A 14,099-nucleotide genomic window follows, 5' to 3' on the forward strand; every position below is an offset into this window, starting at 1 on the left:
ATTAGTTAACATTGGCAGGTATGGCACACACCAAGCTTCTGGTGTGCCGGAAATGCTTGCGGATGCTGAAACATCCTCACTGGCAGTCAGTCAGCTCTAGGATGGCTACTCTGAGCCTGTGCTAACCTAAGTGAGCCATAAGAGCTAGGGACCCTGCAGTGGCCGCAACCGCTCACCCCTCTGCAGCCCCGTAACAAAGCAGGTCCCCAGCCCAGCTGCCTGCCCTGACTCATTTGGGTTGCCATGTCGCTTTCACTTGCTTCTGAAGTTACCCAGCCCATCTCCACTGTGGGTGGGATTGTAACAACCTCAGCAACTCAAAAAAGTCAAACATCTAATATTCTCCTTTTTCAACTAAAGATCTCAGCAAGATACCAGCTGCAGCACATGAAGTAACGGCTAGAGGATCTCACCATATAACTGCCCAGTTATCATGGGCCAATGACATTCTTAGAGACATGTCCACCCTTTTCAAAGTTTGGGATCTTCCAGCTTACGAGGCAGAAATTTTATCTTACCATAGAAGATAAAAACACTAAATATTCCCTTTTCCAGCCTCTCTTAAAACCAGGGGGCTGGCTGTGGCCTGGGCTCCACCAACTGGACAATCATATAAACCCTAAACTTCTCTATGCAAATACAAAAATCCCATAAGAAATCCCTATTTCTCATTATTATGTCTTCTGATATTTAATAGTGTGTATCAGGAAAATGAAGGAGAAACAAGGGAAGGAAGAAAAGGGAAGAAAGACTCAATGAGATCTGTTTTAAACGGGAGGTTTTTTGACCAGATTTTTTGAATTTAAACAGAAAGTCCAGTTTCTGAGATTATAACAATTAACATGAATTTACCTAGCACCAAAAGACTAGAACATAGAATGTGACAAGTTTAAAAACAGTTAAAAATGGTGCATAAAAATTTTAATATGACAGTATAAATTGTATATTCATTCATTCAACAAACAAATAATTTAATGTGCACCTTCCATATGCCAGACATTATTTTCCAGGCACCTAGAGTATAAAAGCAAACAAAACAAGATTTTAATTTTACAGAGTTTACATTCTAGTGAAGGAATAAACTTTATAAATAGACAAATTAAAATAGAATATATCATCTGGTGACAAAATCTCTGAAGAAAAGTAAAAGTAAATGAGATAGAAAATGAAAGAGATCAGGAGAGGCGTATCTGAAGAAGCAATATTTGACCAGAGATCTGAAGGAAGAGGGGAAGGGCTCCACTGGGAGAACTGGGTGAAGAAAATGTGTAAAAGTCTCTCTCTCTCCAGAGAGCAACAAGGCCAGTGGGACTGGAATGAAATAAGGAAGGGGCAGTGATAGCAATGGAGTCAGAGAGGTGGGGGCTTGGGTAGGTGACTCATGACCTCTGCGGACCCAAGTCTTCAGCTTTTACTCTGAGGTAGCATTGGAGAAGGAAATGGCAACCCACTCCAGTGTTCTTGCCTGGAGAATCCCTGGGACGGGGGAGCCTGGTGGGCTGCCATCTTACCGGGTCACACAGAGTCGGACGCGACTGAAGCGACTTAGCAGCAGCAGCAGCAGGAAGACTTTGGGCGATTTTGAACAAAGTTACATCAGATTATAGGCTTTAGAAAAATCACACACACACACATGCACACATGAGCATGTTTGTATGTAAAACGTGGAATCTGAGTAAGGCCTATAGATTATGCCAAAGACAGTTTTTTGATTTTGATATTGTGCTATAGTTATAGAAGATGTTACCCCTGGAGGAGACTATCTTGTCTCTACTATTTTTGTAGCTTCTTGTGAATCTATCATTATTTCAAAATAGAAAGTTAAAAGAAGAAAAAGATCCCCGGCTGCTGTGTAGAGAACAGATGTGAGGCAGGACAGGGGTGGGGGAGCAGAACTGGAAGAAGGGAGTGAACAGGATGTGAAACATAGGAGCCAGCAGAGAGCGGTATATCAAAGTCTTTCAGGGAACACAACTATTGATACTGAAGAGTGAAAACTATGTGGTGGGTAAAGGAAGAAATGAAAAATAGTACAAACGGTGACATAGTTCACCCTCTTGTATTCTGTAGGCCCATACTTAAAAACTATGTTAGTTAGAATCATTTATTTTTCTCTCTCTTTTTTAAGGTATCCAATGGAGATCGCAATGTCTCCCACTTAAGCAGTCCTTTAACAAAGCTCATTAAATGGTAATATTGCTAACACGTTGCCTGTAACCTGGACTTTAAAGTATTTTCCCATCTCTGTCATTCCCATTCACAGAGCGACTGGACTTCATGGGACTCTCCAAATGTTCTCTGAACTGATTCTACCTGAATTTTTTCCGTCAATTCCTATTTCAGTTTCAAGGCCTAGTTCAATTGCCACCTCTTCTTTGAAGGCTTCTGATTCTCTCTGCCAAAAGAAAGAACTCTTTACTATGAACTCAGAAATAATTTTATTTGCATGTTTCTTAAAGCATTTATCAATTCCTTTCTCTGTTTTTTGTTACTTATTGGAAAAGTATGTCCTTCTCATTAGACTGTAGACAAGTTTCCAAAGGTGAGAGACCCTGTCTCACCTAGCTGCTAGAGAGTAGTCCTTGCTGGCTCCAACTAAAGAAGCCCACACACAGAGCAACGAAGGCCCAGCGAAGCCCCCTCCAAATGTTTTAAAAAATCACAACATTCCTGTGCTCCCCACATTGGCTAATAGTTTATGTGAGCTCAATAGATTTTTTAAATTTATTTTTAATTGGGGAAAAATTGCTTTACAATGTTGCAGTAGTTTCTGCATACAGCAACCCAAATCAGCCATTCAGTGAATGTTAAATGTTGAATGACTGAACGATATCACTGGGTGATGTTTTCATGTAGTTCACAGTCACTTCTGTGTATAGGTATTAGCACTTCCAGGAATACTTCTTCTACCTCCAACCCTGGGGCAAACTTACTCAACATTGCAACATGAAAGAGTGATACATCTTGATTCACGATATGAATATATTCCATTTGGCCTGGTACCTGAAGTACGTAGGTAATGGAGGAGAAATATTGTTTGAAATGTTCAGAGACAGAGACCACTCTGTGGAAAATTCTTCCATTCATGAGATTTTCAAATTGTACGCAGAGGATTTGGTTGTCATTGGAGCCTTGTCAAAAAGGAAAAATCTCTCTTCAGTTCAGTTCAGTCGCTCAGTCGTGTCCAATTCTTTGTGACCCCATGAACTGCAGCATGCCAGGCTTCCCTGTCCATCACCAACTCCTGGAGCTTGCTCAGACTCATGTCCATCGAGTTGGTGATGCCATCCATCCATCTCATCCTCTGTCACCGCCTTCTCCTCCTGCCCTTAATCTTTCCCAGCATCAGAGTCTTTTCCAAGGAGTCAGATCTTTGCATCAGGTGGCCAAAGTATTGGAGTTTCAGCTTCAGTATTAGTCCTTCCAATGAACGGTTAGGACTGATTTCCTTTAGGACTGACTGGTTTGATCTCCTTGCAGTCCAAGGGACTTCCAAGAGTCTTCTCCAGCACCACAGTTCAAAAGCATTAATTCTTTGGCGTGCAGCTTTCTTTATGGTCCAATTCTCACATCCATACATGGTGCTGCTGCTGCTGCTGCTAAGTCACTTCAGTCGTGTCTGACTCTGTGCGACCCCAGAGATAGCAGCCCACCAGGATCCCCCATCCCTGGGATTCTCCAAGCAAGAACACTGGACTGGGTTGCCATTTCCTTCTCCAACGCATGAAAGTGGAAAGTGAAAATGAAGTTGCTCAGTCGTGTCTGACTCCTAGCGACCCCACGGACTGCAGCCTACCAGGCTCCCAGCTTCGACTAGACGGACCTTTTTTGGCAATGTAATGTCTCTGCTTTTTAATATGCTGTCTAGGTTGGTCATAGCTTTTCTTCCAAGGAGCAAGGGTCTTTTGATTTCATGGCTGCAGTCACCATCTGCAGTGATTTTGGAATCCAAGAAAATAAAGTCTGTTACTGTTTCCATTGTTTCCCTATCTATTTGCCATTAAGTGATGGGACCAGATGCCATGATCTTCCTTTTTCGAATGTTGAGTTTTAAGCTCGGTTTTTCACTCTCCTCTTTCACTTTTATCAAAAGGCTCTTTAGTTTCTCTTTGTTTTATGCCATTAGGGTGGTGTTATCCACATATCTGAGGTTATCGATATTTCTCACTGCATTTTGATTTCAGCTTGTGCTTCATCCAGCTTGGCATTTCGCATGACATACTCTGCATATAAGTTAAATAGGCAGGGTGAGAGTATACAACCTTGATGTACTCCTTTTCCTATTTGGAATGAGTCTGTTGTTCCATGTCCAGTTCTAACTGTTGCTTCCTAACCTGCATACAGATTTCTCAGGAGGCAGGTAAGATGGTCTGGTATTCCCATCTCTTTAAGAATTTTCCACAGTTTCTCTTTTAGTAGAAATATATACAATATGTAGCTTATACAATTGAAAATGAGCCATATTTTTAAAAATCCTGGTGAAAATCACTCTGCAAAAATAGAATTTATCAGACTTCATTTGTAGAACACAAACCTATAGCAATTATAATTATTACAAATAATAGCTATTTTTAGTAGACTTTATTTTTTTAGAGCAGATTTAGGTTCACAGCAAAACAGAGTAGAAGGTACAAAGATTTCTTGTGTATTTCCTACTCTCCTCCCCAACTCCACCCCTATGGTGTCATGCAAAGCCTCCTCCATTTTCAACATTCTTCACTAGAGCAGTACATTTGTTACAAGCAATGAACCTACCTTGACACATCATCATCATCAAAGTCCAGAATAAATACGAACTTTCTAAGCTAGTGGTAAAGAACCCGCCTGCCAATGCAGGAGATGAAAGTGATACAGGTTTGATCCCTGTGTAAGGGAGATCCCCTGGAGGAGGAAATGGCAACCCACTCCAGTATTCTTGCCTGGAGAATCCCAAGGACAGAGAAGCCTGGAAGTTTACAGAGCATAGGGTAGTGAAGAATAGAACATGCCTGAAGAGACTTAGCATATTTATAATAATAATTTTACATATTTTTCTTAATTAAGGCTTTCTAATTTTATAAATTTCAGGACCCACAAATATTTGCTTTTCAACAAGGTGATTAATGTTTCCTTTTAGGTTCTAGTCTCTATTGAGAATTATTCTTCTTATGCAAATATACAACCTTGAAATTGCCTGAAGTGATCTCTCCTGTTTATTTCTGGCCACTCTTCCAAATTATATTTCAATCTGAGTGGGAAATTTCATTAAGTGCTATTTTTAGGCTTACTGTGAGATGTCAATCCTTTTTTATTTTTCATTAAGCAATTTAGATATGTTGGTAATGCATACAATTAATTCATAAAGGAATACTCTTAGTTTGTTGATACATCGTTGACAACTAGCTTTAGTGCAATAAATTATCAGCTTTGTAATCATAAAAGTAGGGATAGAATAAGAACAATATTGACAAGTCCAACACTAAAGAAAACCACAGCCTTTAATTTCTTTCTTAACATTGTTTTCATGCTTTCAGAGTGCTGCTTCAGTTCAGTTCAGTTCAGTTGCTCAGTTGTGTCTGACTCTGCCACCCCATGGACTGCAGCACTCCAGGCCTCCCTGTCCATCACCCACTCCCCAAATTTACTCAGACTCACGTCCACTGAGTCGGTGATGCCATCCAACCATCTCATCCTCTGTCGTCCCCTTCTTCTCTTGCCTTCAATCTTTCCCAGCATCAGGGTCTTTTTCAAGGAGTCAGTTCTTCCCATCTGGTGGCCAAAGTATTGGAGCTTCAGCTTCAGCATCGGTCCTTCCAATGAATGCTCAGGACTGACTTCTTTTAGGATGGACTGGTTGGATCTCCTTGCAGTTCAAGGGACTCTCAAGAGTATTCTCCAACACCACTGTTCTAAAGCATCAATTCTTTGGCACTCAGCTTTCTTTATAGTCCAACTCTCATATCCATACATGACTACTGGAAAAAACATAGCCTTGCCTAGATGGACCTTTGTTGGCAAAGTAATGTTTCTGCTTTTTAATATGTTGTCTATGTTGGTCATAACTTTTCTTCCAAGGAGCAAGCGTCTTAAAAATTTCATGGCTGCAGTTACCATCTGCAGTGATTTTGGAGCCCCCCCAAATAAAGTCTCTCACTGTTTCCCCATCCATTTCTCATGAAGTGATGGGACCAGATGCCATGATCTTAGTTTTTTTAATGTTGAGTTTTAAGCCAGCTTTTTCACTCTCCTCTTTCACTTTCATCAAGAGGCTCTTAAGTTCTTCTTCACTTTCTGCCATAAGGATGGTGTCACCTGCATATCTGGTTATTGATATTTTTCCTGGCAATCTTGATTCCAGCTTATGCTTCATCCAGTCCGGCATTTCTCATGATGTACTCTGCTTACAAGTTAAATAAGAAGGGTGACAATATACAGCCTTGACGTACTCCTTTCCTGATTTAGGACCAGTCTGTTGTTCCATGTCCAGTTTGAATTGTTGCTTCTTGACCTGCATACAGATTTCTCAGGAGGTAGGTCAGGTGGTCTGGTATTCCCATCTTTTAAAGAATTTTCCACAGTTTGTTGTGATCTACACAGTCAAAGCCTTTGGCGTAGTCAATAAAGAGTGGAGCATAACCCATTCTAATGTCTTTTCAACCCATACTTCCCTTCACATTCTCTCCAAGCGTAAGACTGAGGTTTCATGGCGCCCTAAGGTCCTTAGGAAGCTATGAAATTAAAGGACTGCAATGGGTGTGGGTCATGCTTTCAAATTTCAACTGGAATAATGTTGAGGAAGCTTTTTGTAAATAATGTGTTGTACAGGGATATCCCCGGTGGTCCTGTGACTAAGATTCTGTGCTCCCATTGCAGGGGGCCCAGGTTCCATCCCTGGTTAGGGAACTAGATCCTACAGGTGGCAACTAAAGATCCCTCATGCTGCAATGAAGATCAAAGATCCCACTGCTGCCACTAAGACCAGCACAGCCAAACAAATAAATATTTTTTAAAAAGTGTTGTACAAATGTTACTTTGTTGATGTTATTGGTGTCATCATGATGGGGATAACTTTTCACCTCTTTGAGACCAAATAATATCCTTCAATTTATATTAGAGGAGATTCAGCTGTTAATGGGAATCCTGACACTGAAACCAAGTAATGAGGTATAATGTTAAAGAAGATTTGCTAAGCTTTGATAGTGAAGGTTATCCTGGAGTGGAGAAGGGGGAAAGGATTGGAAATAATTGCATGTATCTTATTAATTTGGTTCTTTCCAGTCTCTTTGAGGCTAATTACATTAAGCCTCAAGAAAAGAAAATTAAATCATGTTGACTATGGCTACACAAATGTATTTTGGTATGTATAAATGTAAGTCAACACTAGTAAGCATGAATGAGTGAAAGATTCACTCTAAGGAAAAAGCAAATTATTAGGAGGAACCAAAGAATAGCCAGGCTTTTTACATTTGAGAGGAAATATCTACCTAGCAATTAAAATCAATTGGTGAAAATTCTCATTTACAGAATAAATTTACATATAGAGAAAACTTTAAAAATGTATTTTAACATATCCTGTAGACTAAAGAAAATGTATTTGTAGCTCTAGTTCAACCATATCCACTATTATATATTTCATTTAAAAGATTTCTTGAAAGAAACAATTGTTTAAAAACAATTTAAAAATTAAAGTCAGAAAATTGTGATTAATTAAAGGTATGATTCAGATTTGCCTTGGAGAATATTTGGGTGACCTGAGTTCATCTATGATGAATAACATTAAGTTCTAAGACAAAGTGACTTTATACCTTTGAAAATAGAAGATACATTTTCAAATCTTTAATCTTTTAATTTGGTAAAAAAATTCATATTTTAGATTGGCCTAGAGTTTAGCAAATAAGTGTGATTTGTTCAAAATTTTGTTTCATGGTTCAGTTCTGTTCAAACCACTCATATGCATAACCCAAAGCTGCAGCGAAAAGGTTACTCCTGCAGAAAAAACATCAGAAGAGGAATATCTATCATGAATAATTTATATTGACACAAGGTTATAAAACTGATGTATTATCTTTATACAAATGCTGAGTAAAACCTATAATCAGAGTAATAAAAAACAACCATTTCAGCAGTATTAAAACCTGGGAAAACTTAATTACAAATTCAAGAGAAACAAGAGAAACTTCAGGATTTTACCCACTGCAGTTGAGCCAATTTTATGACAAATTTGTTTCTGAAACAAGGCAAATTATTTTGGGCATATCAGCATTTGGTTATCACAGTGCTGTGCTGACTTCATAGTCCAATTCTGTTCCCCTCACTTCTGTTCTTCTTCCCCTTAAATACAGTCTTTGAAAACTTTATACAGAAAAAAGTGAGGATGGGAATACAGAGAACTGATTTTTTGAAATTTCATTTCAAAATGGGTAGGTAGGACATTTAAAAGGGAAGAGAGAATGCATGTGCATATAGTCTGTTATGAAGGAAGTCATCCCTGAGTATGATAAATACTATCTTTGAGGACATGAAATAGAAGATGATACGTTACCAGATTTCTCTTCTAACAATGGAAGGTATATTGAAAGGAACCTAGTAAATAGACTATATAACCTTAAAGTGAGTTTTTGAAATACAGCGTAATATTTATCACATTGTTTTCCAATTTTTACAATAACTGCCTTTAATCTTCACAAAAGCTCTGTGAGGTGAGTCGGGTGGGCCTTTTCTTTTGGTCCCCTGAGGGGCGATGGAGATGTTGGGATAGGCCCCCGTCAGGACTGCCCCGGGAAAACAGGCTCTTTCGCAGATCAGGGCACCAGCAGTCTCGGCTCCCAGTTTGGCTGACACCAGCTTCTGGGATCTCACAGCCAGCGAACAAAGAGGCTGCAGAGGGCGTCTGCTCCCCCAGCGGTCCCTCCTCCTAGCGCGGATTCCTGCCCACGCTCTGCGCTGGAGTGCCAGTTGCTCTCAGGGAAATGCGAGGGTCTGCGACGAGTTGGTAGTCACGGGGCTCTGGCTTTGTGGCGTCAGCGTGATCTGAGTTTGAACCCCCAGACCTTCTCTTACTGTGCTTGACTGTAGGCAATCTCTCTGAGCCTCATTTTCCTTTATCTGGAGAGTGGGCATGCTTTGATTTATTCCAAGGAATTCGCCGACCATCATTTAAAGCAATAAAGGTCTTTGCCTACCACGTGTGTCGAAGAAAATGTTATGAATATTTTAGCTCTGGGATAGGTCGGTCACCATCTCTACCAGCGTGGGAAATCTCCATCTGCAAAATGGGCGCAACGTAGATCGCGGTCTTTTAAGAGCTAACATCGCTTTGCAAAAGGCCCCTAACTAACCCCTCACCGTCCCTCCTCGCAGCTCCCGCTTTGTCCCCACGCCGCCCTATCCTGAGAGACCCTAATTTCCAAACTGTGGAGGAGCCGATCAGGAACTTAAAGAAACATTCTTATCAAACCAGGGAAATAGAAAAGAGAGAGTGCAGGACAGGGTGACGTAGGGATGGAAGACAGGGGAGGCAAGGAAGACTCAGCTCCGCTTCGAATGGGTGCGACCCCGCTCGCAGACAGGTGAACCGCCCGAGCCCACTGCTCGGCCGGGAAGCCTTGGCTCGGACCCAATAAACAGACCTTCGCGAGCTGGAGTGGGACCCTGGCCCAGGAAACGGAACTGGTAGTGGGGACGAGAAACTTTAGGGGTAGACGCGGGGCCTTAAGGGAGGGTCTACCAGAGGCAGGGCTAAGGGCGGGACCTCGCAGAGATCTTCGGCTGCGCGCGCCACGTCTCCTTCGGCGAGCTAGGGGAGAAGCGAGGGGCGGGGCAGAGGAAAACCTAGCGGGGCGGGAGCTCTCTCTTCTCGCGAGAGCTGGAGACGGCAGCGGCAGTGGCGGCGGCGTGTCCCTGAGAGTAGCGTGGGGGCGGGGAGGAGAGGCGGCGGCGGCGGCGTAGGAGCTACGCCACACGGGGCCGGGGAGCTGGGAGCTGGATTGCAGAGCGGGGTCGTGGCGGCGGCGGTGAGAAGAGGGAGGCGGAGGAGGGGGTGCCATGGCGGGGCAGCAGTTCCAGTACGATGACAGCGGGAACACCTTCTTCTACTTCCTCACCTCCTTCGTGGGGCTCATCGTGATTCCGGCCACATACTACCTCTGGCCCCGAGATCAGAATGCCGGTGAGTCCCGCCGGCAGCTGCCCGTGGACCCGCGCAGGCCCTGCCGGCCCCTCCGGGCCGCGCCGCTCCGGCCCAGCCCAGCCCGCCGCGCTCGGGGTGATACCGCCCGCGCGGCCGGGCCTCGCTTCCAGGCGCCCGCCGCCCGCGGGGCCCGGGCTCGGTGGTGTTTCCCTGGGTGTCTCTCTGGGCTCCTCCCACCCCCTTCATTGTCCTCCTCAGGAGTTTCGCTATGCACCCTCTCCCCTATTGTTCTGGACGCTCCTTACAGCCGCGTCCTGCCCCTTTGTCTTCTCTGCCTCGGGTTTTATTGGTATTTTTCTTTATGGAGGGAGCAGGATGGGATCGCGAGGATGGGAATTGGAAGGTGAGAGAAGAGTTGGCAAAGGAAGAAGACAAGCGTGCAGGCTCCACTCTGAGCCGCCAAGCCACGGTCCTCTTTCCCCGACACCCCCGTTTCCTTGTTGCAGCTGTCGTTACAGATGTTTAGGGCACCATCTGAGTTGGATGGCATGTATAGGACTCCAGCTGAGCTCCCCAGCCGCCCCCCACCTCTCCGTGTCTTTCCCTCGTTGCCTTTTCATTTGTTCACTTACACTGTGGGGGTTGGAAGCAGTGATGTTATTCTCCTTAGCAAGAATTAGGTATTTCTCTATTTCCTTCTCTTCGAAGTTTCCTGTTTATGGCGTAAAAAGCGCAAGCATGAAGGAAGGATTAAGAAGGAAGGATTAAGTCTTGTAGGTAGATCGGTTGTGAGGTCGTTGGTCCATTTTCTTTCAGTTCTAAATTTGTTCACTTTGAACGACATGGGTTTAGAACACATAATTAAATAGATTCTTGTCAAGGCATTTTATGTTTAGGTAATGTTTGGATTCCATTTGTTGCACTCGTATTAGGACATATGGCAGGTGATATTCTTAAAGACTGATAGAACTGCAAGGCCTTATAATAGGTTGTTTATGGAGGTTGCTTATGGTGCGTTAACATTAACAGGTTTTGAGTATGAACATTTAGGGAAGGTTTTCTGTTTCTCAAGAGCTCTGGTAACTTGAATAAATAGACTCAAGTTGGGTGTGTTGGGGGTCTACGTTGTCCAGGTGATATACTCTACTTTGGGAACATTGTTACCCAGTGAAGCATTGAATCAACTCAGATCTTATTAAGCTTAAAGACTGATTCAGTGCTTTTGGCTGCTTACTGTTTCACAGGAAAATCAAATAAGTTCAAATATTAAAATATCATGTTGTATTATTCAAAATTACTACTACAGACCCACACACCCTTTATTCAAAATGCTTGAGGACAGATATACCACAGAATTTTTCAGATTTTAGAAAGATAATACCTGCTCTAATAAGCCATGTAAGGGTCTAAAATATCACTGATAGTCAAGCAAATTATTCCAGCAGCAGAGTATGACTACTTTTTAAGTGAGATGAATAAAGATTATAAATAGCCTCCTATCAATACAAGTCACCAAATTATTTTCCTGCAAACATGTAGGCATATGATGATTTTGAATTTCAGAGTTCTTATGGCAGTCTTGACTTTTCAGAGGTATCTTCTATATGAAAGCATAAAAAGATTTTCTTTGCCAGCAGTTATACAACCTTAAAGTTGAGTTTAATCTTTGTTTAGTTTTTTTTTTAAAGATAACACTTTTGGGGGCTTTCAGTTTTCAGGTTGATGGTGGTTTCAATGTTGCTCTTTTGGAATTGTTGGGCCCATGAGTCCATCAGGAAAGCATGGCGCCATTTCAGGTTTGCAAATCTTGGATTTGAAAAACAGAAGTAGCTTGGTCTTTGCATTGGCATATTTGAGATGTTAATTGAAGTCACTCTGTTAATATTACTACTGGAATCCCTTTTCTGTTGTTGTTGTTTAGTCCCTAGAGTTGCTTCTGACTCTTTTGCTACCTCCATTGACTGTAGCCTGACAGACTCCTCTGTCCATGGGATTTCACAGGCAAGAATACTGGAATGAGTTGCCATTTCCTTCTCCAGGGGATCTTCCTGACCTAGGGATTGAACCTGTATCTCCTGCATTGGTGGATGGATTCTTCACTGCTGAGCCACCTGGACAGCCCCATTTTGCCTTGACTTTTGTCTAATCTGTTGGGCTAAGCGCGCTTATAATTAATACCCCTTTTAGTAGTTGAAGGGTCCTGTTTATCTTACTCTCTTGGTTGTTTGCAAATTGGCTGAATAAGATGACTAAATACTTTTTCTGACCATTACGAAAAAGATGCTGTTTGAAATAATAATATGGAGGGTTTGGATTTCCTTAGAATAGTGGTTCTTAGCCCTGACTCCTTGTTAGAATCATTTGTAGGAACGTCTAAAAACACTTAGACCTGTCACCAGGTACTCTGATTTAATTGGTCTGGAGTGAGTGTGTGTATTGGTTTTTTACAAGGTTGTAAATTGTAGCTAGGTTGAGTTGCTAAGGTAGGTAGTCGTCTTTAGTTGGAATTTTCATTTCGGGAGGTGGCATATTTCTTTTGATATGGGCACTTTCATAAAAACAAAAATGTCTCTAATGTCTTAACCTTTTGGTTTTACCAAGCTAAGAAGTCCTTAGAGTAAAACAGTGCTATAAAATAATGTAGTTGAAAGCAGAATATTTTTGTTAGAGTAACTTTAATAGGTTTACAGTGATACTTGACAAGAGAAAATTAATACTGTAATTATTAGAAATTCAAATAATCCTGAGAGGACTTCTATTTTTTCCATAGGTTAAGGATTAGAGATCATTTGAATTGAGATAAAATGTATCATTACTTTTCCCCAAATTTGGGGGTGTTTTTTTGACTCCTTACTTTTCAAAACTAGTTTTGAAACCTGGGTCTGCCAATGACTGTGTTAATCTGAGGCAAGTGATTTAACTTCTCTATGTTTTAGTGTACTCATTTGTGAAATAGAGACAGTAGTTATGTTCCATAGAATTAAATTAATAAAATAGGTATATGTAAAGTGTTTAGAACAGTGTCTGGCACATATTGGGGCTGTTAGGGCCTGCTGTTTTTACTGGTTACTTGGACTTTCTGGAACAATTTGATTTGGTACACTCATGTACTCAGATTGTTTGAAAGGATTAATGAAACTTTTTAAAAGTTGCATTTCTTTATTCTTTGTTCCTTGCCTCTCAGATATGTGCAAGTGATTTAGCTCTCTGACTTGGGAATGTAAGAGTTCACTTTTAGTGCTTAGTAGTAAAGTGAAAAACTCGGAATTTGAAGTTAGAGGTTTTGGGTTTAAGTTCCAACCTAGTCCCTGATTAGTTGTTTCTGAACTCTTATCCTCATTTTCTAGGTGTAGTAATAATAAACTGCCCTACTTACCAAGAAGTGATGATGAGAAGCAAAGAAATAAATGCATATAAACATGTTTGCTTTAAAACTAAATGCACTGTAGAAGTTTGTTCATTTTGCAAGTTATTTATAGAGCATAATGGGCTTCCCTGGTAGCTCAGTGGTGAAGGATCCACCTGCATTGCGGGAGACCTGGGTTTGATCCATGGGTTGGGAAGATCCCCTGGAGGAGGAGATGGCACCCTGCTCCAGTATTCTTGCCAGGAAAATCCCATGGATAGAGGAGCCTGGCGGGCTACAGTCTGTAGGGTTGCAGAGTCAGACCCGACTAGAGTGACTGAGCACGCACATAGAGCATGTAAGACTTTGTGCTAGATGCTGCTTCCAGGTGATAGGTCAGGTTTTTAAGGGCTTATAGCTTTTTTCTTAATAAGTTACATATACTCAATGCAGAAAAGATCAAAGGGACAGAACAAAAATTGCTTGTAATTCTGTCACCCAAAAACAGGTAAAATATTTTGGTGTGGGCATCTCCTTTGAGATGACTTTAGATGTAGTCCCTTTTCTTATGGGGGAGATCCCACATCCCCTTCTAGTCTGAGACAGATGGTTGTAATCCTCATGTCAGGTGCTACAGCTGTTCAT

General features: G+C 41.8%; 1 protein-coding gene across 1 annotated transcript in view; it reads left to right on the forward strand.

Annotated features, from left to right (window-relative positions):
* Nucleotides 1–9,812: 9,812 nt before the first annotated feature.
* SEC63 (SEC63 homolog, protein translocation regulator) overlaps nucleotides 9,813–14,099 on the forward strand; it is a 61,986-nt gene continuing 57,699 nt past the window's right edge. Inside the window, exon 1 of the mRNA XM_069598200.1 lies at nucleotides 9,813–10,147. Coding sequence (XP_069454301.1) covers nucleotides 10,024–10,147 — 124 coding nt within the window. The 5' untranslated portion in view covers nucleotides 9,813–10,023. The remainder of the gene's footprint in view (nucleotides 10,148–14,099) is intronic.

Source organism: Ovis canadensis, chromosome 8 (assembly GCF_042477335.2).
Source record: "Ovis canadensis isolate MfBH-ARS-UI-01 breed Bighorn chromosome 8, ARS-UI_OviCan_v2, whole genome shotgun sequence".
NCBI lineage: Eukaryota > Metazoa > Chordata > Mammalia > Artiodactyla > Bovidae > Ovis > Ovis canadensis.